Below are 24,250 nucleotides of genomic sequence, written 5' to 3' on the forward strand. Positions count from 1 at the left end.
TAATTGTTCTAGTGGGCTTATTTTGTGCACGGAGTTAAAAGGATATGGAAAGATAAGAGCTCTGTATATTGCATTACTTCTACTGTCTTATATCTAAGTGTAATAAAATGCATTTGATACAATGGTAAGACACTTTTATTTTGTTGAAATTTAGCTGCTAATTTAAAAAATTATAGAAATTGGATTGATTGTAATATGTTTTTTGAAAGAGATAAAGAGTAAGTAAGGGGGTATTTCAAACCCCCTGTCAGTTTAAGGAGCAGTTATTTGTTCCACAGTTAGGATAATAAAAGAAATTAGGCAAAAGATTTTTTTTTTTTTAGTTCTCTTTGTTATATTTATATTTTTTATATCTAGTTGGGTAAGTATGGACTCTATCAAATGGATGTTGTCAAAAATGGCAAAAATCATGTTTTACAAGTTAATATTTGCGTCGTACTGCATAACTACTAAAGAGGGAATAAGGGAAGTGCGAAGTGGAAGATGAACGATGATGTGAATTTGCTTTAAACTGCAAATCAGCACTGAGATAAACATGAAGAGACACAACTTGAAAGCTGATTGTTGTTTTAAGAACTTTAAGTTTAAAATGAAAATTTAAAAAAAATGTTAAACGTGATAGTTATTCTTGACCTTAGAAACAACTCGACTCCACGTCAATTTAGTCCCTTACGGTATTTCAGAGCGTTAGACTGGATCATACTCTCTTCATACCGGTCCAGTGATTAAATCATTACAATTTGTTGATTGAAATGTTAACATTCGTGTGTGTGTGTGTGTGTGTGTGTGTGTGTATACAGTAGGTTTACGCTAGGATGTTGGTGTTAGTGTGAACATGCAGGTATTCAGGTGTGCGTACACAAAGTTTGGGAACAGGGTCGGATGAGAAAATAAAAAGGGCATGAAGGGGGGGGGGGAGGGGAAATGGGATGGGAACAGAAGGTGAAACAAATATTCAAAACAGTAATAATGAGAAAATATATGAATAAATAAACACTCTTGGAAACAGTCCCCCCAAACCCCACTGAAGTAGTAGAACACAGCTAAAGTGTGGGGCGTGAAAGAGGGTCCTCCTGACCCTTAGGGGGGTGCTGGAGCAGTTTAAAACGGATTGTGGTTGATGTGTAGATATTTGGTGGGTTGGATTTGGGTCATGGGTTGCAAACTTGTCAACAGTCCCCATGACCCTCCCCTTCGCACTTCACCACCACCAATCCTGCTTCTCCCACCCCCTGATAACGATGAAGGGGCCCGTGCGTTCAGGTATTAGACACTAAACACACTGTCAGATTAATTGTGTGATTGCATTGTAAATATTAAATGTGCCGGACTTACATGTTAATCCCTCTGTCCTCCTCTACTACAGCTTCCATTTAATTTAGGAATGAGTGATTTGTATTTCATGTTTCAGGCTGCTGCCCCACGAAGACAATATTGTAATTACAGTAAGCTTCTTATCAGCTGATACAATTATTGAGGTGAGGAGTTTACATTGTCGGTGAAAGTGGGACCTTATGCTCTTTCAATTTAGAAAACAACACAACTTTTACAAGGATAAAGACATTTGATCCTCTGGCATATGTCACATCTTTGTGGAAAGAATTTATGTCAAAGAGCAGCTGGAAACAACCTTCATCACTTTACTACTGCTGCCGGGATGGTGTTGCTAGAAATAATGTAATGATGAACAAAGGTAGACCAGTCATGATTTATTGTACCAAGAAATCAAAACAGACTGGAGATTTACACAAGATTATTATTGTGATTATTTTACTTACTGTTTTTTAAAACCTCTATCTACTTTTCAGCATGGATGATGCCTTTCCACATGTGTAAGCCTCCCACGCCATAGGCACTAACTCAGGCCCTGAGAACAAGCTGGATGGTCCCTCTCCTCTTTAGTCTGCAGGACACGGCGTCCATGGTTTTCAAAAAGAATTTTTTGAAAGAAATTTTGATTCATCTGACCACAGACGTTTTGCATTTGGCCTCAGACCAGAGAACACGCCGATGTTTGTGGATCGTATTCATATGGGCTTCTTCTTTGCTTGATTCACCTTTAACTTACACTTGTGGATTGCACATGGAAGGAACTGTCTGTAAACTTAGTCAGCGATTTTCTTTAGCCCATGCAGTGATGTCCAGTAGAGAATCCTGCCTGAAGCTCGTGTGCATCCAGGTTTGACCTTCAGTCTTACTTTACTTGTCAAATGATCCTCCATTCATTTTTGATATGCAGCAATTACTTTTCCAGCCTTTTGTTGGCCCTGTTCCAACTTTTTTGAGATGTGTTGCTGCCATCAAATTCAAAATGGGCTAATATTTTACATGAAATGTTAAAATTTCTCAGTTTCAACAACTGATATGTTGTTTATGTTCTATGGTGAATAAAATATGGGTTGATGAGATTTGCAAATCATTGCATTCTGTGTTTATTTGCATTTCACACACACACACACACACACACACACACACACACACACACACACACACACACACACACACACACACACACACACACACACATCCCATTATGGGGAAAACAATGCACTTTATTTATTAGGTTATGTGTGTACTAAAATTTACCAATTCAAACAAAGTGTTCATTTAAAGGGCAACTTCACATTTTTTTACTTCCTACTTTGTGAGTACATTTATTAAGTTGTCTTAATTGTCCCTTCTTTGTCTTAAAATATCTGTAGCCGGAAAACTGAATCTGGAGGAGTTTTTCAGTTTAGGTGATGTCATCTGGAGGAGCAGTTGACAACCTTAGAACCTTAGAAGTCACAGTGGATTGTTAATACTGATGGTGAAGAGAAATTGTGTGGGATTCAGCTAGGTGGGGTTTTTTCCACTGGTCCCAGCATAAGTGTCAGGTTCCTACAAAAAGTCACAACATACTGTAAATCTGATAAGTCACTTTCTGTTGAAGTCTGTATCATTTTCTTCAACTTTTCTGAAGTGCTTGTTTTTTTGTGAACTATTGCTAATGTATCCCTTTGAGAATCTAATAAGCCCCTGCCGGATGTTTAGAGGTCAACTCTGTCTTTAGCCAAAATTGTAACAAGACATGTGAAACATCAAAGCGAAAAAGATTGGGTTTAACATCCCATAACAATATATAGGCTTTCTATGTTTCTATGTTTATTCTTTAATTAAGAAAAGTGCAGTGAAGATAAAAGCAAAACATTTTATTATAAAATGCGGGAAAAAAGTACAGTATCTTAATATATAATAACCTACAAATGTAAATCAAACCTCATGGTCATGTCAGTTTCTTAATTCAACACTGTTTAACCAGTAATCCATAAACACTCTTTTGTATTTTTGTGTTGATTTTCTTCCTATAAAGATCATATGAACATGTCAATTGCTGTAACAGTTTAATGGATGGATTTACAGTATTTTGTCATCTGAACATGTAGTTGAGTGAACAGAGCCCTGATTTTGTCCGCCACACATAAACGGTGGACTTGTCTGCAGCTACGTTTCTGTGAAATAGTGTTTCCAGGGGTCCCTGAGAGCAGAATAGGGCCAGATGTTCTTGTGCAGGATGTGAAGGTCACAGCCACCAGCCTAACGGCAGTGCGTGGTACCGATCGAGCGCAGCTGTTCACAGGGTCATCCATTCCATATGGCTGCCACTCGTCCGTGGGCCTTTTAACAGCACGGCACTTGTAAACATGCTTTAGTTTGCTGTTCTTTTTTTTTTTCTGCCCCTGTAAAACATGTCCCAAATCCAATAACCTAGTCCCTCCAAAGGGGGATGATGTGGATGAGGGGGGGAATGTGCAGTGGTAGTAGTGACCTATAAGCTCATACTGAGATTACAGGCGGGCCCGTCCAGGGCACCAGGAAAAAGCCAGAGCTTAAAGAGGGATTGTTTCGATAGACAATGGTGTCTACCTGGTTTTAATCCCTGCTCAAGAGTACAGGGGATTGGCAGAGTTTAATAAATGAAAGTGCTCCTATAATCAGGATTTGCCAAAGTGCCCCTTTGTGTTAATCGGACATTTTTTACAGCATGGTGTTTGACATCTGCCACAGCAAGTGATGTTAACCCTTCCGTTAGCCCAGAGCACAGTGTGTGTAAAAAGGCTTTTTTTCCACATTAAAAAGCATTTAAAAAAAATATAAACCATATTCACAAACAAACAAACAAAAAACTGGTTTAAGTGCACTTTTTTTTTATAATTTGGGGGGGGGAAGAGCAAAGAGGGATCAAATCTTTGTACCATATCATATAACTTTGTGTATGTCATCACATACTTGACAGTCCCACACAGGATGGAGCCAGCATGGAGCTACAGCCTCATCACTGACTTAGCTGAGGCTAATAGAACGTAACGTGTAATTACTTCATTGCTAAAATGGAAAGCTGCATTTTAATAATTAAAGTCCAGTTGATCAGCAGCGAAGCATCATAAAATTGTTTTAAAATCAGGGATTACAACCGTAAATCCAGACGGGACAGATGTGAGAACGGGAGGGGCCGCTGCTTCCTGGGACCAGATTAAATCAAAAATCCCACAGGAGCACACTGTCTTTTTCTCTGCAGCTTAGGGGTTTGTGTGGATGTAACATGCTGTAATCCACCGATTAGCTGATATAATTACCTGTAAATACACCTTGGCCATGAGGTTACGCTGGGCTCCTGGGCTCTCTGCTCTGCTGTCACACGTGTGCTTTCAGGCTCGGCTGCTGAGATGGCTCAGATTTGACTCATCTGAACATTATGGGAACCAGAAGCAGACAGCTGGACCAGACAGACAGCTGTACTCGATGTGTGACCTGAATGAGTTCCCAGAAACAAACCGCATGAGATGAGTGCTGCTGCACTAAATTACCCGATTTAGCACTTATGAGCAGCATATACACATTTAATAAATAGTTTATAATAAACTCAATTGCAATCATAAGGAGATATTCAGACATGTGTTTATTAATACATTTTCTTACAACTATCACTCTTCCTCTCTTCATACTCCTCTTCTTCTTCTTTTAAAGGTACTTTAATACTTCTGCTCCAATAGGTTTTGAGTGTACATTTATTAAACTGCCTGAATTTGCACTATCCCAACCCAACTAGTGCCATTCCACTGATTACCTGCATCAGGTGTGTTCAGTCAATCAAACGCTGAAAGGTTTCATCTTGAGATTAGGGTGGGGGGAGAGAAGACAAAGCAAACTGGGATCTTCCACATTCGGATTGACCCAATCCATGTAATCAGCAGGTTAGGGCACTAGTTGGATAGTGATGGTTCAAGGACAAAACTGAAACTTTTCAATAAATGGTAAATGTTCTGCACTTATATAGCACTTTCCTACTTATTGCCACTCAAAGCACTTTACACTGCTTCTTACTCACCCATTCACACTCACAATCACACACACACACACAGATGGGGGAGCTGCTATGCAGTGTCTTGCTCAAGGACACTTTGACATGTGACCGGGGATTGAACCAACAACTGTGAGATTGGTGGACAACCGCTCAACCTTCCTGCACCACAGTCACCGCTGAAGTTGCCCAATCGAAAACAATTAGGGTCCTTCAGGTCCAGGGTTGGAAACCACTGCCTTCGGGGATTAATTACATATTTTAAATCAAACTAAGTTCAACCATTCTCCTGTTTTACAAGTTGTTTACATTTTGAATTAATACATTAAACTTGATTATAATAAAGCTATATGTTTATAAGTACACAGCTAATATTATGCATTATGCAGTAATGCTCCAGTAATAAGCAACAGTCAAGGAGCTTTGGAGGCTTAATTCTGCCACCCGATTTTGTTACTTTTGGAGTTTTATGTACATTTTGCTTTTTGAACAAATACTAAAGTCGTAGCAAATAGCATGAAAAATTATTTCACTTAGTAATTGCAATAATTTTTTGTATTTTGGGGAATTATAAAATACTCCGAAACTTACTAATCAATCAGCACCCGTCCACTTTAAGAGATGTTTAGAAACTAAATAAAATTTGGAAACAATGTGCACAATGTTGCTTTAGCTAAAACTGGTAACTGGTAACTATGATATCAATTTTTCTTCCCCATCCACTTTTTCCAGTGCAGGTTTTGCTGATAACTGGCCTTCTACACTCAATTATTTGCAACAGGTACGTATTTAAAAGCAGTGAGTTACTGTAACACAGGGGTCACAGAACCTTAAAAACATGAGAGATGAGAGCAGCATTGGTGGTTAATGTTGTTTAACCGTGACGTCACATTCAACCTTTCTCCTCCAAATCACTCCATTACTACGGATTAAATCATTAAAGCAGGGATTGTAAAGTATTTTAGCGTTTTTTTTTTTTTTTATTCTGTAAGACACTTTAAAGTCATTCCTGAAAGAGGAAACACATGATTTTGGAACATAGCACATTCATGCTTCGCGAGGAAAAAAAATTAAGACTACATCAACAACAAAAAATTACAAATCATAGAGGCAAACAATAAAAACAATATCTTTTATATAAACATAGCAGGCATAATAAATATAACACAAACAAACAAACAACAACAACAACAACAACAAAAAAAACAGTGAACAGAGTTAACCTATTTGGTTTGGGCAAAGTTTAAAACAAGGTTAAATCACTGATGTGACAAACTGAACATCAGTGTAAACTCTATTTTTATCTCCTGGAAAAATCCACCGCTGCAGATTCATTCATTAGAGAACATCCAGAAACACAACAAATGAAATATTTCAGACAAATGTGCTCCAACACAGGCAGGTGTAGAATCTTTTTTTTTTTTTTTTGTGTGTGTGTGTGGTCTTTTTCCTATAACCCCGATCTTGTTGTACACTTGTGGAGGTGTTTTTAATAAACACTTAAGTGCACACTCAAGCTATTAACGTAGCAAACATAGTGCATGCAAAGTTCTTAAAACAGCTTTAGTCAACCACATTCAGTCATTGTTTTACAAAATCAACTTCTTACGTTTGATAAATGCCAAATGGCTTTAATTCAACCAAGAGATTAACAACAGTAACAAAGAAGTTTGTCGCTCTGGAAATGTAGCTCTTTAATAATTGGTTGTACTGGAACTTTTTCCTTTGGGAGTCTAATGGCTATTTCTCTTTGGCTGTTCTAGCGTATTCACAGGAGATGCTAAACTGTTTTGGTTCAGTCAAGATTCAAGGGGTGTATATATCATTTGCACACAGCCACATTCACTCACACACACACACACACACACACACACACACACACACACACACACACACACATATCCGTACACAAACAACAGCAAACAATGTATTCCATTTTATTGTGTGACTGTAAATTCACTCCTTGAAGTGATTCTTCTACCTAACAAACTGTGCAATTTTCAGTTTTTTTGCTGAAGCAAATCTGGAGTAGTACAAATATCAGGAGGACATCTCTCGTCTTAGGTGTTGAGAGCATTGCCAGGTACTGAGGGCATTTTCAAAAACTCTCCTTCTTGACGGAGAACACGCACTATTCAGCTCCACCTCCACTCCAGCGCAGAGTGCAGTGATAAGTTTTGGAGACCTCCGTCTGGATGTCCTCCTCTCTTTTGCAGGGGCAGCACGTCCACCCCCTGCACACTTGTCTATCTTAAGGTTCCAGCCCCCATAATGCTACTTTCATTGCAAAGTGCAAGCGGTTAATGTCTCTCTGCCGCTCCCTTCAACTAGCAAAGTTCAGAAACCAACGCAACAGCAAAAAACAACACAAAAAGGATTGTTATTGTTAAAATGTAAAAAATATTAAGTCATTGTCCAATACGCAACGGGAAGGGAGGGCATCAAGAGAGTGAGAGTGCATCTGTGTCTCAAGAAATACAGTCCATCCACACAAAACCTGTTGCTCCTCCACGTCCACATGCCACTGATCAGCGATTTGGAAAAGTGGTTAAACCTCCCTGCAAAAGACAAAAAAGGATTTCTCAGTAAATAAAACAAAAGATATGGAACAAAATTTTGTAAAATTTCTTTCAAATTAAAAACACAAAATATGTAAAGCTGCATAACACAAGCCTAATGTAAACATTAGCTTTAACAAGATGCTAGCTTGCTTAGCACATAACTAGATAACTAAGGTTTTTTACATATTACCAACCAGCACCTCTACACCTCAATAATTACCACAAACTAATTTAAAATCATCAAATTGTTCTTTTGTTCTTTTTGCTGGAGTATTTCTTGGCTGTGAGCTGCTGGATTCCTCGATTAAACAAACACAAGCTCGAGCATTGAGCATAAGAGATGCTGGAATTAAATCTAATGAACCTCAGACGCAACCATCTCGTTAAGCTAAACTAACTGGCCTGTGGACCAATTAGTGATACTGTTTCGACTTTAATCTCAATACTTCAAATTGTTCCTTTAATTTAGCAAAAACATAAATTATTACAGGAGTAATGACTTACGATGCAGTGAGTGTGGAATTGAGGACAAGAGTGGTGCGAATCCTGTATAGCTGAGCTAGTGTCAGCTTCTTGTGCTGCTGGGCTGGAGATTTTCTCTTTTTTGGTGACACTTCACCTGAATGACTCGCAGCCAGCGACTCATTTGTGCTATCTACAGAGGCACAAGGAGCCATTTCCCCATCTGAGCCGCTGCTATGGGATTGACATTGTCCTGGGGGCACCATGTGGCTGTGCCTGGCCTCCGCCCTTCTCAGGTTGGCGCAGAGTTGGTCCGATGGCATGCTCGCGCTCAAGCATTCATCAGACTGGTTGAGGTCACTGGAGGGCAGCTCAATGCAGTTTGGGCCCAGCTCAGAGAGGCTCTTACTGTGTGCCAATGGTGATGTGTCTACGTTTCGACACTGTGACTGGTCCTGCTCCACAGAGCTGCGTGAATGTGTGAGGGTTACTGAGGTTTTGCCGTGAAAGCGCTGAAGGAGGTTGTCCTCAGAACGGGATAAGGTCAGAGTGGACAGCCTCTGGAGGCAGGGGAGTCGTGACTGAACATGGGGCCGTCGGCGAGGTTTAGAAGACTGGAGTACTGACACCTGGGACCCCAATGAGGCGTTCTCCTCTTCCTCCTCTTCTTCCTCTTCCTCCCCTACCGCATCTTCATTCACCTCTTCTTCTTCTTCTTCTTTCGCCATCTCTGCTTCTGCCTCTTCCTGTTCCACCTCCAGGTCCCCCCTGTCTTCTTCTTCCTCCTCTGTCTCCTCTCCTTCACTTTGACAAGGCTGTGGCTGAAGTTCTCTTAGGAGGTATTCAGGGGAGAGGGTACCATAGGCACTGTCCATGGAAAGAGATCGACACTGAGGGTCGATTCCACTGCTTTCACTCCGGGGAGCCAAATCAGAGTGCTTTTTAGTGGTTTCCACAAAATTCATGTTAGGGCCAGGAGGCTCTTGGTGTTCTCCTAGCTCATCAACTTCCATCACTGACAGGGTCTCCGTGGAACCATCAGATTGACTGACAAGAGAAGTTTGGTCGGTTAGTTTCATAGTTCATAACTTGATAATTTAGGTTAAAAACTTAACAAAAATGAAAAGTTGACAAGAAAGCACACTCTACTAAACTGGGGTTGCAATCGTATGTCATTTTCAAGAAATTTTCCAAAAGAAACACACATTTATGCAGGGAGTTAGATAAGATAATATCATATCTGTCCATTAAACTAGAGCTTAGAGCATTTTACTTAGCTTAGCATAAAGCCTTAATGCAGGGGAAACAGCGAGTCCGGCTCTGCCCAAAGGTGAACTAATTCTCACTACTAAAGTGTGAATAACAGAACATGAATAATCCTGCCCATATCCAAAAAATCTTCACTAGCAGTTTCCAGTTTTATGCTAAGCTAATTGCTAGCTGTAGTACTACAGAAAAAAAACCCCCAGTTATTCAAGTGAACCATTAGAATACATTTTGAACTAAAATCAAGTGAGTGTGGTTTCACTTTTTAAGTCATTATCGGAGTTATGAGCTGTAATACCTCAAGTTCTGCTGGTCTTTGTGTCTCAGACAAGGGGAACTTGTAGTAGAGTTGCTGCTCTCATCTTCCTCCTCCTCCTCTTCCCCGCCCTCTGTACAGGTCTTCAGACTGTTCTGCTGCCTGACAACCTCCTCAGAGCGAAGTTTCTGGAGCTGGTTCTGCAGAATAATTCGTCACATCACACATTAAGTAAAAACCACAGCAGCTGGTTTTCAGCATAAACCTTATAAATGAAGTTATTCTCTCATCAAATCTCCCGATCATGTGCGTTAAAAATCTGGTTTTATGTGAAGTGGCTCTCCAACCTGGACATTGCAGATAGCATCAATCCAGCTTCGCCCCTGGGTGGCGCTATTGGCTTGGAAAGTGAAGGCTGCCACTGTGCTTTTGAACTCATTGAGGTAGATGAGGACGAAAGAGCCTACAGAGACAAAGCACTGATGTCAGACTCAGCTCAAGAAAAAGTCAAACACAGTTCATCTCTGTTTAAGCTTATAATTATTTAGACAGCTTGAGCTGAAACAATTAGTTATAAAATCTTTAGGTAGATTCTTACGTATTTGCTGATTCTAGCTTATTATATTGTCATATAGCAAACTACATATATTTTTTGATAAGAAAAGGATCATGTGATTATTATTTTCATTAATATTCTCCTTGCTACTCATCTAAGCACTCACCGGGGTCTTTGAGCTCCTTACAGACGACATTGTGAATAAGCAGAGGCTGTCGGACGATTTTGACTTTTTCCAGTCTTTTCACCGGCTTAGTAATTAGCAACAGATCAGTGAACAGGAAACAGTAGACATCCATCTGTAGGAGACATGAAGTCATTTCAACAACAGTAACACATGTAGTGTTTTTAGAGCATAACCCTTTTGTGTAAAATCTAAGGTGACTGTAAATCCAACACGAGAAACCAGGTTTAGAGGTTGAGCACAAACGTAAAGAGTGTATCACATGAGTCAGTCGTACCCTACAGTCTTTGCCCTCTTTCATCCTCAGTGCTCCCTCTAAATGCAGCTGTCGAGTTTCCTCCGGCGATATTCCCCTCATGGGAGTCATAAGGTCGAAGTGGTTGTACTCCTTGAGAATCTGAAAGGGGAAAAACAAAAAACAAAGCATGAAGCCCAAGGTTTCTCGGAAACTGAAGCTTTTTCAAGAACTGTGAAGGCCCATAAATCCTCCTCACCTTCTCCACTTCCTCACTGCTGCCCTCTACAGGCTCGTATGAATCTATACGAGCAGAAATGGTGGTCAGCTTCTGTTGGTCCTGACGCTGTCGCATCTGAGAGTCAACGCTATTGATGAATCCCTCTACTGTAGCAACCTTGAAAAAGAAAAGCACGCCAGTACCTTTATATTTAGTTCTTACAGAAGTGGCTACAAAAGATATTGATGTTTCAGTGTCAGCTCCAAAAGCTGCATATTGTATGGATCTGCCATCATCTTTACCATGCTGCTGACAGAGTCGCGGGCTGATGGCTCATCTGTTTTCTTGAGAATGCTCTTCAGTAGGAGTGGATACTTGGTCAGTCTCTGGTGAGGCTTTGCCAACATGTCAGTCAGTTTCAGACGGTTGCACTGTTTATGGGTCTCTGCCCACTAAATTGAGACAAACAAAGACAGGAAATAATATGAGTCAAAGTCGTTAGAAATAACCTAACGAGGGGTGTTAGAGTACAGGGTGTACTCTAAAGCTCAGGGAGGGAGAAGGGAGAACTGACCGTGATGTAGGTCCTGAAGAGCTCGTTGTCCCTGAGAAGTGTGCGCATGTACTCCATGCAGCTCTCCTCCTCCATGCAGTAACGAATGTAGGGCTGGAACCTGGAGCCAAACTGAACACACAGCGCAAAGTCATCATTCAGAGATATTACTACACGGACATGAGGAAAAACCTCAGCCTCAGTCCGTGGCCAACACTATATTAAGGTTGTATAATATCTACGCTGTCATTTTTCTACTGTTGTGTACATAACTTTGGCTTTTGGATACATTTTAATATGTGTACACAGTTAAATTAACGTTAAAGTTCTTTTAATTGCCAACATTATTGGCACTTTCAAAATATAATGTATAGATATAGATATATAATACACACACATGTATATATAATATACATTATATAATATAGAAAACATAATATGTAAACAATTATACGCAAACAAATTCAACTACAATCAGATATTTTTGCTTTGTAGTTGGGCTCAGTATGTGACTGTGCAGACATACTCTGCAAAAACTATTTTCATAATAACATCTCAGACTTGATATTATTAAAGTTGATATTCTGTACAGGTGTATGAGTCCATTCTCAAAATATCAAACTAAGGGACAACTCATTTCTATTTAACTCACTACATTTTCAGTTTTCCTGTGCTATCACTAGCACACTGAGCAGTTTTCAGCTGGCTACAACGGGCCTTTGCTATAAAAACAGCTCTGTGTAAAGAATACGACCCTAATTCCAAAAAAGTTGTGAGGATGTGTAAAAAGAAAATAAACACAGAATGCAATATTTTGCAAATCTCATCAACCCATATTATATTCACAACAGAAGAGAAACATGTTGAAACATGTTGATACATTTTACCATATCATGGGAAATATTAGCTTATTGTGAATTTGATGGCACCAACACATCTCAAAAATGTTGGGTCAGGGGCAACAAACGGCGGGAATAATAATTGCCACAAATCAAAAACAAATGGAGGATAATTTGACAACTAATTAAGTTAATTGGCAACAGGTCAGTAACATGACTGGGTATAAAAGGAGCAATCCACTGCAATCCATGCAATACACAAATGTAAGTTAAAGCTGTATCATGCAAAGAAGAAGCCATATGAACATGATTCAGAAAACGTGGCCTGTTCTCTGGCCAAAGCTCATTTTAAATGGTCCGTGGCAAAATGGAAAATAGGTTTGATTAAGTGGTCAGATTAATCAAAATTTGAAATTCTTTTTAGAATCCAAGGACGCCCTGTTCTGTGGACTAAAGAGGACAGGGACCATCCTGCTTGTTATCAGCAGACAGTCTAACAGGCTGCATCTTTGACGGTATGGGGCTGCATTAGTGCCTATGCTGTGGGCAGCTTGCACATCTGGAAAAGCACCATCGATGCTGAAAAGTGCATAGAGGTTTTAGAGCAACATATGCTCCCATCCAGACATCTCTTTCACGAAGGAACACTCCTCTCCTAAAACTATCAACTGCTCCCCTCGCCTCCCAGATGTTTACAGACAGTTGTTAAATGAAAACTCTGTTGAGATGTGTTGCTGCTATCAAATTCAAAATGAGCTAATATTTTCCATGAAATAGTAAAATGTATGTTTATGTTCTATATGTTCTATAAATGCATGTTCTATTGTGAATAAAATGTGGGTTGATGAGATTTGAAAATAATTGCATTCTGTTTTTATTTGAGTTTACATTTTTGGAATTGGGGTTGTAACTAATAAGACAGTATACTGTTCACTGCATAACCTTTTTATCAATCAGTCAGGTGTTTAAATGGTAAATTTTCTTCACTTATATATATCTATATATCTCTATCTCTATATCTCTATCTATCTATCTATCTATCTATCTATCTATCTATCTATCTATCTATCTATCTATATATATAGATATAGATATCTCTATATCTATATATATAGGGCTTTTCTACCTATTTGTACTCAAAACCCTTTACCACTGCTTCTTATTCACCCATTCACACTCACACACGCGCGCACACACACACACAGATGGGGAAGCTGCTATGCAGCTGGCCAATGCTCACCGGGCGCAACTCAAGGACACTTGGACATGTGACCGGAGGAGCCTGGGATTGAACTAGCAACTAGGGGATTGGTGGATGACTGTTTAAAGGATGTTGTTACCTGAGTCGGAATAGCTGACTAACAAGGACAGAAAGTCATCTGCATTTTGGATCTCAGTGTGGGGCTGCTGACAGGGCTGTGATAACCTTTCATGATAAACTTTTTGGTGATGTCAGTGTGAGTCTGAATATATAGTTTATTATTTAAATGTCTAGCGACAACTAACCGTCATGAAGCCCTGGTGGAGGTCAGTGGGGTCGAGCAGAGCCCGGGCCTGTCTGGCCTTATCCAGGACCGGTAGCATGACCTGGTTCCAGAGGGATGTGTGGAGGCGAACAATCTCCTGGATGTTACTGAACAGCTTGGTGGGCTCCACATCTGTTAGCAGGCCACTCTCCTGTAGGTTCAGGAGCCCACACAGGAACAGCTGGAAAGGTTGATGCAAAAGAATATGAGCTTCTATAGGGGACAAAGCTTCGGAATAAAAGAGACTGAAGACATCTGAGTCTTTTATAAACCTCAGAAACAGGTTCATGTTTTGTCTGTGCATCACAGTACAGACAGCACTTCATCTGACACAACAGACAGATCTGTATCAGTCTGCTATCTGTGTTTGTGTCAGCAGACCAGTTTGCACTTACATCAGTGATGACACTGAGTTTTTTTATGTAGGTAGCCTCTGTGTGCAGCAGCTCCCATATTGCCTCCTGCTGATTGGACTGTCGCGTTGTCAATGTCTGCACGTATACACACAAATAGACACACACATCATTTAAATAAATATACAGTATTACTTATATAGTATTCCTCATGTGTTACATATAAGTCTATAGCACCTGAACCTATATCTGGTGGACTAATTTGTCAACTTCTAATAGTCAATCCTCTTCTGTCAGGAATTAAAAACTTGTACACTACAAATTAACTTTATTATATAATAACATTTATCAAATGATTGCAGTTATTGAAAGTCTTAACAGAAGTCATACAACCTGATGCATTCCTATTCAGTGCTCTCCTACTGTGCTAACACACTATTCTTGTTATAGCAACAAAAAGCAACACTAATTTAAAAGTAACACTAATTTTCTTGCATTATCTTTTATTTTATGTATTTTATTTCAGTTTTTATAAAGCAACTTGTAACACTGTGATGAAAAACGATTATCTTTTTAGACTAAAGATAGGTTTACAGTTATTACATCCAATGCCAGTCTTATCATAAATACTTTTATTAAAAGATATGCTTACAAATTTGAATAGCTTGCTGGCAAAGTTCTGACATGTTCCTGTAATTTACATGACCGTCCTGATTACTGGACAATTACGTACACATTAAGTGGAAGCCAGCAACTGCACAGGAACGTAGGGGTTGTGACAGTTGCACAACAGTTAAGTGCTTTGTAAGCATCATTCTGGGAAAACAGGCATCATGCAAACGTAGCAAAGAGAAATGATAAGCGAGTAGGAGTCACTTATTTATTTGGGTTAGTTCAGTTTGTGTAAACACTAGATTAGACTAAAAGCATGAGTGTTTGACTGTAATAATGTCTAACTACCCCTGAGCTGTCCAGTAGTGTCTGCCAGGTGTCCTCCAAGGCAAGGTTGGTCACCTCCTCCTCCTCCTCCTCCCAGGAGTCCTGGTGGAAAGAGAGCTGCCGTGGCACTTTGGGCAACCCAAAAGCTGCGTAAGAGTGGAGCTTGCTCTGAAGCTGCTCCAGACGGTCCACCTCCTGTAAAACAGAAGGGCAGGTAAAAAAACAAGCCTATAACTGGTGAGAGATGTGAAAGTAAGCTTTCATTTGTGCCCTTTGTCTAACAGTTTATTAAATTTAAACTGTAAGTAAAGACGAGTCCACACATTAGCATATAAATCCTTTCTTTGCTGGCAACCGTAATTCCTTGAATTGAACAGTAGCTGCTATTCAGGTCCTTGTTCAAGCTGGCAGGTCATATAGTTATGAAAATTAGCTCTGTGCCCTGAGACCGTTTTAACAATACAGGATAATTTAAAATCAGGAGACACTGGAAGTCATTTAACCATATAGTATAGAAGGGGAAAGAGATGCAGGTCCCAGTGAAAGATTTCTGGCCCTAGAGGGGTTAAAGGGAAGGAACAAGGTGAAACAGATGAGCCTAGTGTGGACAGATGACTGACAGATACTGTCTCTATCTGACATCTGCTACGGTGCCACATGTGACCTCAGGAGGGAAGTAACAATGGGAGCATGTGTGAGTGGGTGTTTGCCTCATTACAATAAAAGCTGATTACTATTGTTGAAAACCTTAGCTACACAATTAGAGGAAAGGACTGACACTTTGGGATTTTCCTCCTCGTTAATTAGAGATCTTTAGTGAGCGAGGAGGGATGCTTTGTTACCAAGCAAGCCGTTTTATTCCTGTTTTTTCACACTTAGCTGTTGACCTGAAAGTGTAATCCATCTTCTCAATTAGGCAAGAAAGCAAATTGGTGCAGTTCCACAAGTCTTTAACCATTTGTGCTTTATTTGTAAACGCACATAAACTTTTTCCTTCTACTGACTAATTTCCGAAGCTGCTGGGAGGAAAGTGTGTGAGCCAACAAGTCAGGACACTCTGAAGGGAAATTAGCTCACCAGGACTCGGGGGATATGGCCTTCCGACCTCCTCCCACTGGTTTCTTGCTACTGTTGTGTTTGTTTTTTTAATGTTTTTTTAATCTGAGACACGTCTGGGCAACAAACCACGCCCCCTGAAGCTTTTACATTTTTTTTTTTTTTTTGCTATGAGAAAAACGCACCGCCGTGCTCGAACTTACACACACTTTTGTATGATCACCTCCTGCCTGATCAGTGTGTTACCTTGCCGAAGGGCCCCGCTCCAGCGTTGGAGCTAAAGAAGCCGCTGAAGCGGCTGGCAGCACGGTTTTTCCATCGTTCAGATCCGACCCCAACGCTGGGCAGAGAGCCACCCATCTGTCCCAGAACATCCTGGGTTGGAATATTAGTCTCCCCCAGGAACTCTGTCATGTTCTTCCTCCGCCGCGCCTGACCCTACAAGGCAGAGGGACACAGGGTAAATTTTACACAGTGTAAAAGAAACGATGACAGGAGACATAACAGAAAATGAAAGAAGACAGGCTGGTACAAGTGATTTTGTCATCTCAACAGGAAATACAAAAGTTTCCAGTTAGACGGATGGAGTGAGACAATTACGGACCAAGAGAAATATACAAGGACAGGATAAACAGGAAGTCAGAGGGGAATTCTTTGTAAGGGATGACATCAGCAGAATGCTTAAAGCTGTCCTAATAGTTAGACACAAACAGGAGAGGGAAGGACTGCCACTTCCTCGCTGTGAATACTCATTACATCACAAGGAGCAAGCCAGAGGTTGTTCCATAAGAACAGAGGGCCGAGTCTGGCCATTGTTCCCCCTTCATTGTTACCCTGTCAGCAGGCCCGGCCATGCACCCTCACCCATGCAATCTCTGTCCACTTTACGAGCCGCAGCCAAGTAAACAAACAGGGGCCACCTCAATATCTGAGGAAGCAGTTGTTTTTGAGTTTAGTGTCAGTGCTGAGGAATCTGCTGCTTGGGGAGCTGGTGTGAAACCCCCACCTCTTTACTCAAACACAGTGACAAGGAGCTTACATTCCAGGAAACTGACACTGTTTCTGTTGCCATTCCAATGACATTCTTTCACTCATTAACCTCCCCCCATCACAATTCAATAAAAACAACCCACTTCTCCAGAGACACAATGGATGCAGCAGAACCAGCAATAGTCTTTTCCATATATTATCTACAATGCAACTCGACCACAAACGGTTCTGTAAGTGTGTTCGTTTAAAATGTCTAATGTACTAATGCTAAGCACAACTCAGACTCAACCAATGTGATCCAACGTTAGACAGCTTCCGATGAATTTCAGTCTACGGGTTGTGATCAAACCCTACCCAAACATACGGTCTAAATTCCTGCGTGAACCCGGCCTGAACATCGTTACCTGACAGTTCCCATCGGTTTTGGTTTGGGTATCCACTCTCTTCGCAGAATCTACAAAAGCCCTTCTACACCTGTGAACAGCCTGTGATGAATCTGTGATGTGACAGCGATCCTAGAGCAAAGAGTGTGTGCAAAGCTAGTGCTGTTGCTTATTAAGCTTAAATAACTTCTGTCAGCAAATTGTATTAACTAGGCAGATAATGAGCATATCAACATGTTATAGATTTTTGTTTATCATCATATGAGTTATAGAGGGTGGGCAGAAAATGTCTTACACTATACACTACAAACACTTTTAGTAAATAAAGTAATAGGACAGTTGTGCATATAAAAACGTACTGCATGACAATTTTGAGGAATACTACTGATAAACACATATCAAACTTTTTCATGTTTATGTAGCCAGATGAGCTCCAATTGCTCTGCATCTCCAAAACAAAACATGTCAGACATCTGTGGAACCACTTAACTAGAGTAAAAGGCACACAAGTGGCAAAACAAGATAGTAAATCTGAGTTGAGGGGTGGTCCTACAGGTTTTCAAAGAGCTCTTAGTGCTTTTATCTTTTATAAATGATTACCAATGAGGAGAGTGACTTAACTGCAAATACACACTGACTGTGAAACAAAAACCAGACAGCAAGAGGGAGCGGGGGAAACGGTAGTCAAAGGAAACTGGTTTGGACTAATTTAGGAAATTCTTTAGTAGGAATATTTGGGCAAGCTGGTGGGGTGGCATTGGCCGCCTACTGACCCAGGGGGTCGGAGGTTTGCCCCCCCCCCCCCCCCCCCCGCGCTTTTCCCAACCACATGTTCAACTGTCCCTGGGCAAGACCCCTAAACGCCAACAGCCCACCCCAATCTCCAGCCGTGCAATACCGGTCTGTGTGTATGATACGCGCAATACCGGTCCCGAGCCTGGTAGAAATTGGGCTGCGGCACAAAAAACTGTGCCAAATCGGCATGCGACGAAATGATCTGCTGTGGCGACCCTGAACTCGCTGGATAAGATAAATTAATTAATTTAAAAAATCTGGGCCAGCTGGAAAAAAGACACAGGTTTCAGGAAGTGTTCAGTCTCCGTGGACAAACAGGGTCCAAGTCTGGAGCCTGTGCTACTGACAGCACGGAAACCTAGTGAAGTCTGTGTGTATGATTCGTTCGACATAGGTGAGTATGTCAGCGCAGGCTTTTTGAATTCAAAACTGTGATGATAAATGCAAAAAAGCTAATCTAAGACAAAGATCACAAATGAAGAAAATGACTGGCAACCTTAAAACTAAATGCACTGCAGTTCAGATTCAGGTTTGAATCTGCCAGGAAGTTGAAATTCTAGACACTAAATGGAGTGAAGCCACCAAGAGTTTACCACCACATCAGCAGTGCTCACCATTGAAGCCAGAGGCATGTCAAAAGTAACAAAAACCATCCTAATCCTTCAGTTGGATTCATGGATAGCAGCCCATTCTGGAGCCAGCTGCTGCTCTCTGTCAACTTCTAGTGTCCCCTCTCTCTCCACTGTGAAACAAGCACATCCACACTGTCCTTGTCGTTCGGAGTCAGTCCAAGAGGCTAAACAGCAGTTGGGACACTGCCACCTTTTCCCACCGAGAGACTTGCGCTTAACTTCATTCGGTCTTGAAGGGTCCTGGTTCCAGGTGACAGGGTCTGGGTTGGTCACCGAGCAAGCTTGTCTGGCTGCCACGTCCTGCTGAGCTTGACCCTTTCTTCTCTTTGAACTAGGACGTATCTGTGTCCTGTCCTGCTGTCTAAAGAGTCAGTGGTGAGACCCTGTAATTGAGGCACCCAGTCTTCTTGCATTTCATACAGACACTGGTTTGAAGTCATAGCAACTAGGAGGATCCTGTCTCATTGTGTTCGGCAGGAAAAAGGAGGCAGGGCCAGGCCTCAAAAAAAAAAAAAAAGAAGAAGCAGGCTGATCTAAATATCTGGAGGAGGAGTCAGGGCGATTACAGGAATTCCCTGGTTTAACATACATGGCAGCTCAAAATTTCATGGTGGCTGTAAACGGATGGGGCGCTTCATTCTTTATTCTTATGTGGCAGCTAGACCACTATTCTTTTTTCTTATCTTTAATCGCTGTTTTGCCTGGTGACCTTTGAACAATGCCATGCTACTTGGTCAAAACAAGGAAAGAAATGCCCCGATAATGGCCCAACGGGAAATTCCCTTTGTTTACTTGCTTGTTTCACCACATTTAATAGAGTGCTTATGGCGAGCAGATAACCACAAACAAGCACACGCCACCACTTTCAGGAATAACAGTCTGCAAAGTTTCGCAAGCTGAAAAAAAAAAAAGGTTATTCATTTCCAGCTTTTTTTAATGTCCTGATTTACATTGTTATACACTGAATATGTGTTATAATGTAATAATTGTTAGTACTTTGGGCTGTGTTTTCATAGAACTTGACTTTATGTGGAAAATCTAAGGGGCCTTCATTTGAACGAGGGAAGTGTGCTGTCCCACATTTCTGCTCTTTACTTTTTACTGACTGTCACAACAGTGGGGCCTGCTGGATCAGTGGTAGAGCTTTGGGTTGGGATGCAGATGTCCGCAGGGTTGAATCCCACGCCACCAGGAGCAGCCCTGCCCAGCCACCAAGGGCCACCTAGGTGCCGGTCCCGATAAAAAAATGGGAGCCGAAAAAACTCATGCCAAATCAATGTGCGGAAAAGTGTTGATTGCTGTTGATCGACTTTGAGACATAACTTTCTAGAGATGTACAACCCCTATTACAAATGTACTGAACCACTTGGTTTTGTGGAATAACAACTTTTAAGCACAACTTTTAACTGAACACAATGGGTTTTACACCAGCATAGCACCTTGCTTTGTTTTAATGCGTTGCATATCAGCCTACATCATTAGACTAATCTTAGCACCTTATAATTCTAGAGTAAATCATAATTAAAAATATTAAGCCTAGGCAGTGAACACTAAGCCACGTGAGTCATGTCTGCCTAACAAATAAGGTTTATAAGGTTTGCCTTTATCTCATGTGTAAACCTGTCAGTCTAGACAGAGGGCAGAAAGATGTCTTTGTTTCAAAGCTACTTGCTCCGGGAACTGCAGCTCGTGCAGTAGGTTGAAATGGGGGTGGGGGTGGGGGTCAGGTTAATGATATCAAACATTGTGTCCACTCACAGCCTTATCTTATCCCATGGTTTGTGTTATTAACCTTGTCCTGGAAAGGAAAAAAAAAAAATCTTGAAATAGGACGGGATTGTATCATTGAAGTGGTGACAAAAGAAGGTGATCCCCTCTGCCTTTGTTACTGATAGCAGGTCCCCTTGATCAGGTGGGTTGATTAACGATGGGAGAACAGCGTGACACTAACATTCTTTAAAAGCCTGGATATGCGCGCACACACACACACACACACACACACACACACACACACGTGTATAACCAGGAAACAGAAAGTAAAAGAAACTCCTAGTGGTCAACACATGCTGCATAATCCATTTTAGTTTCAATCATCAAGTCCTGATGAGCTTTTTATACCTGTCCCTTACATAACCGATAATCATGTTCTCCATTATGGACTACGGTGAAAAAAGTGGCTTTACAATATTGCCAAGGTGATGACTTTAAATGAGGCAAAAATCATTCAGTTACCAGTTTATTAGCCAACAGTCCTGCCATGGCTTCATTTTCAAGTTTTGTGTTGAAACAGTTTTAAAGAAGACTGAATTTTCATTTTGGAATTTCATTTTCCTGTGTTTATATATTTATATATACACACAATCTTCAGAAGCCAGAGCTTATTAAATGAAATAAATGAGCAAATTTTCATTATAAAAAATGTAAAAAGTAATTAAAAAGAGCATTTCACAAAGACATTCCTGGTAATGCCAACAGATGTACAAAGACATTTTATTTCAACACTGTACCATAAGTTCTAGCGATGCACACAGATGTGTCAGCTCTCACCTGAGAGTCAGTTGGTGTTGGTCTCATATCAGGGGAAGGTGGCTCAGCAACCTCTGAGTCTACATGCAACAGGTCCCAGCTACGCCAGGATGAAAGATGGCCAAAACGAACCATTTTCCACAGAGAGAGAAAAAAAAACCCAACCAAAAAAATAAAAAAAACAGCAAAAGGTTTAGCAAATCAAAAAAGCACAGAGATACTTCCAACAGTCAGGAAGAATCCATTTCCAGGAAATCACAATCCAAACTAAAGGGCAGACTACAGTGAAGCATGCCAGTTACTTTCTCTGTGAGCACAACTGATCCTGCAGACACTGTTTATTGCCATCAGTCACACAAATAACAATAATTCAGCTGCAGTAATCTCCACCTTTACGCATCGGGACGTTTTTCTTGTCTTCCCAGCACAAACCTGCCCCTTTAGTCTACTCAGCTTATAACTCCTCCCCTGCCATATGTGGAGTAGAGACCGATAGAACAGCTTCAATTAGAAAGTGTGCTACGAGACATTGTCTGTCTCTTTCTTACACACACATGCACGTGCACACACACACACACACACACACACTAGACCAGCTGAATTCAGTAAAGGGAAGGGAGTTATCTTCTATAGTAATCTTGCTATAGTGTAAACTTAACTTTTGTAACACAAATTTAAGTATTTAGTAGTTTTTGTAAGTCAAAATGTGCATAAAATATATTGTACTGATCTCCTATAGACAGATTGTTTTAAAGATATAATGCTGTATTTACTAAACAGTAGCTTTGGCAATTGAAGGCGTATAACATTAAGAAGAATAGAGCTGTTATATAAATGTATCACATATATATTTGTGTGTAATAGACTGGAATTGGACATGGTCATTGAGTCATTTTCCAGCTTTTAAGGATTCAGTTGGGGCCAACAAACCTAATTGGACATCTGTTATAAACTCATGTAAATACATTGTTTTATAAATTAGTACTGATGTCAGGGGTGAAATTAAACTCCATGCACACTGCAAAGCAACTTTTCCGTTTTTGAATTGACTGTGTAACTTTACTGAGTGTTGTGCAACACAAATCAAACAGAAAAATGAAGACCCATGTGACTGCTGCTGATATATTGTCATTCAAAGTGGCTCTGTGTTCCCTGGCACTCGCCTCCATTGTGAACTATCAGAGGGGGTCAGATAGTGAGAGAAGAGGGGCCTGTTGGATGTGTCAGTCCGGCTGACGAAACCTGAGGGGTGGAGAGACTAAGCCATCTGCAGTTGTTCAACGCAAAATGTAGAAATGCATGACCCAGTTTTAAAAAAGAGGAATAATGTCTTTCCTCACACAGACCCGTACTGAATGAACTGCCTTGACTTGCCCCTCCCTTTACTGTCACTGTTGAAATGTATGGTTGTGTATGTATTGTGTAGACATGTGTCTTCAAGCCCTGAAGGCTGAAGGGATTTCTTTTCGATTATGCACTGAGCCCTTGTCTACTATGGAAATGCACTATCTGTCTCCTGTCTAATACATAACAAACATTTCCATTCTTAAAGCAGAGGCAGAATTATCAGTTCCATAAACTTAGAAATGAATTAGCTTATTTGTTTTCTTAATTCGATTGATTGTTTGGCCGAAATAATGTATTTTAAATGTTCTTGACTTATTCAATAACAGTTAGGCACATAATATGTCATAAAATATGGAAAAGGCCTCTGTTTACCAGAATTTAAGTTAACATTCAAACATCTAGATTTGTCTGTCCAAAGTACAAAAAGAAAAACATTTTATCTATCAGATAAGACAAAGATAATAAGCATTTCTGCTTGAAAAAACACAATTGATGATAAATGATTAATTTAACCTATATTTTCAGGATTTGTTTGGTTTCTTTGGCTAGATTTAAGATTCTAGTTGTCTGTTTCCTGACTCTTTATTTTTTCCAAATATAATACTGCATTTTATTGATTGACATAGAAAATTGTTGGACAGATGCACATTATGGTGGCACTGCTACGGCAGTGTTAGTGACATGTCCAAGACGCTTCGATATTTGTCCAACAATCAAACTACAAACCCTGGGGTTAAAGGACAAATACTCTTACTTAGCAACTGCGCCACACACAATGATCTGTTCTTGCTTATTTTTATGTTGTCTTTTTTGATAAGCGACTAGTAAGAACTATTTTGTGTTAGTCTATTATTGTGCCCATCTTGGCCACGTCTCCCTTGCAGAATACATTTCCTGTATAATCTACCAGGAACTTAGTTAAATAAAGGTTAAATAAAAACAAAATAAAAAATGGATCAAATAATGTTGCTGCAATTAAACAGGCTTTATTCTGTTTTATGGCTTTAATGTTTTCAACTTGATTCTGTGGCACAGCTGCTGGGTTGGCCGGCCACTTTACTGTTGTACTGTCATAGGCTGCTGTTACACAGGAACAGAAACACCAATGTGTGGAAACTCTATAAAGTTAGGTCATTTGTTGTGCAGCAAAGGTTCCTGAGGCCTGACCCTGGGAATTAATGACTTCAACTTAGCAAACAGGCAAAATGAATCGCAGCTACTACACTGAAT

At 40.4% G+C, this 24,250-nt stretch overlaps 1 protein-coding gene across 4 annotated transcripts in view; it reads right to left on the reverse strand.

The window, feature by feature from the left end:
- Nucleotides 1-4,920: 4,920 nt before the first annotated feature.
- plekhg5b (pleckstrin homology domain containing, family G (with RhoGef domain) member 5b) overlaps nt 4,921-24,250 on the reverse strand; it is a 67,263-nt gene continuing 47,933 nt past the window's right edge. For all 4 annotated transcript variants that reach the window (XM_067528579.1, XM_067528580.1, XM_067528582.1 and 1 more), the window contains 13 exons: nt 16,594-16,785; nt 15,313-15,486; nt 14,395-14,490; nt 13,980-14,180; nt 11,656-11,766; nt 11,384-11,533; nt 11,121-11,258; nt 10,904-11,023; nt 10,609-10,741; nt 10,234-10,349; nt 9,929-10,086; nt 8,407-9,411; nt 4,921-7,899 (listed from right to left, as the gene is read on the reverse strand). In XM_067528579.1, the coding sequence (XP_067384680.1) occupies nt 7,890-7,899; nt 8,407-9,411; nt 9,929-10,086; nt 10,234-10,349; nt 10,609-10,741; nt 10,904-11,023; nt 11,121-11,258; nt 11,384-11,533; nt 11,656-11,766; nt 13,980-14,180; nt 14,395-14,490; nt 15,313-15,486; nt 16,594-16,785 (2,604 nt within the window). In that variant the 3' untranslated portion in view covers nt 4,921-7,889. The remainder of the gene's footprint in view (nt 7,900-8,406; nt 9,412-9,928; nt 10,087-10,233; nt 10,350-10,608; nt 10,742-10,903; nt 11,024-11,120; nt 11,259-11,383; nt 11,534-11,655; nt 11,767-13,979; nt 14,181-14,394; nt 14,491-15,312; nt 15,487-16,593; nt 16,786-24,250) is intronic.

The sequence above is a fragment of the Channa argus genome, chromosome 13 (genome assembly GCF_033026475.1).
Source record: "Channa argus isolate prfri chromosome 13, Channa argus male v1.0, whole genome shotgun sequence".
Classification (NCBI taxonomy): Eukaryota; Metazoa; Chordata; class Actinopteri; order Anabantiformes; family Channidae; genus Channa; species Channa argus.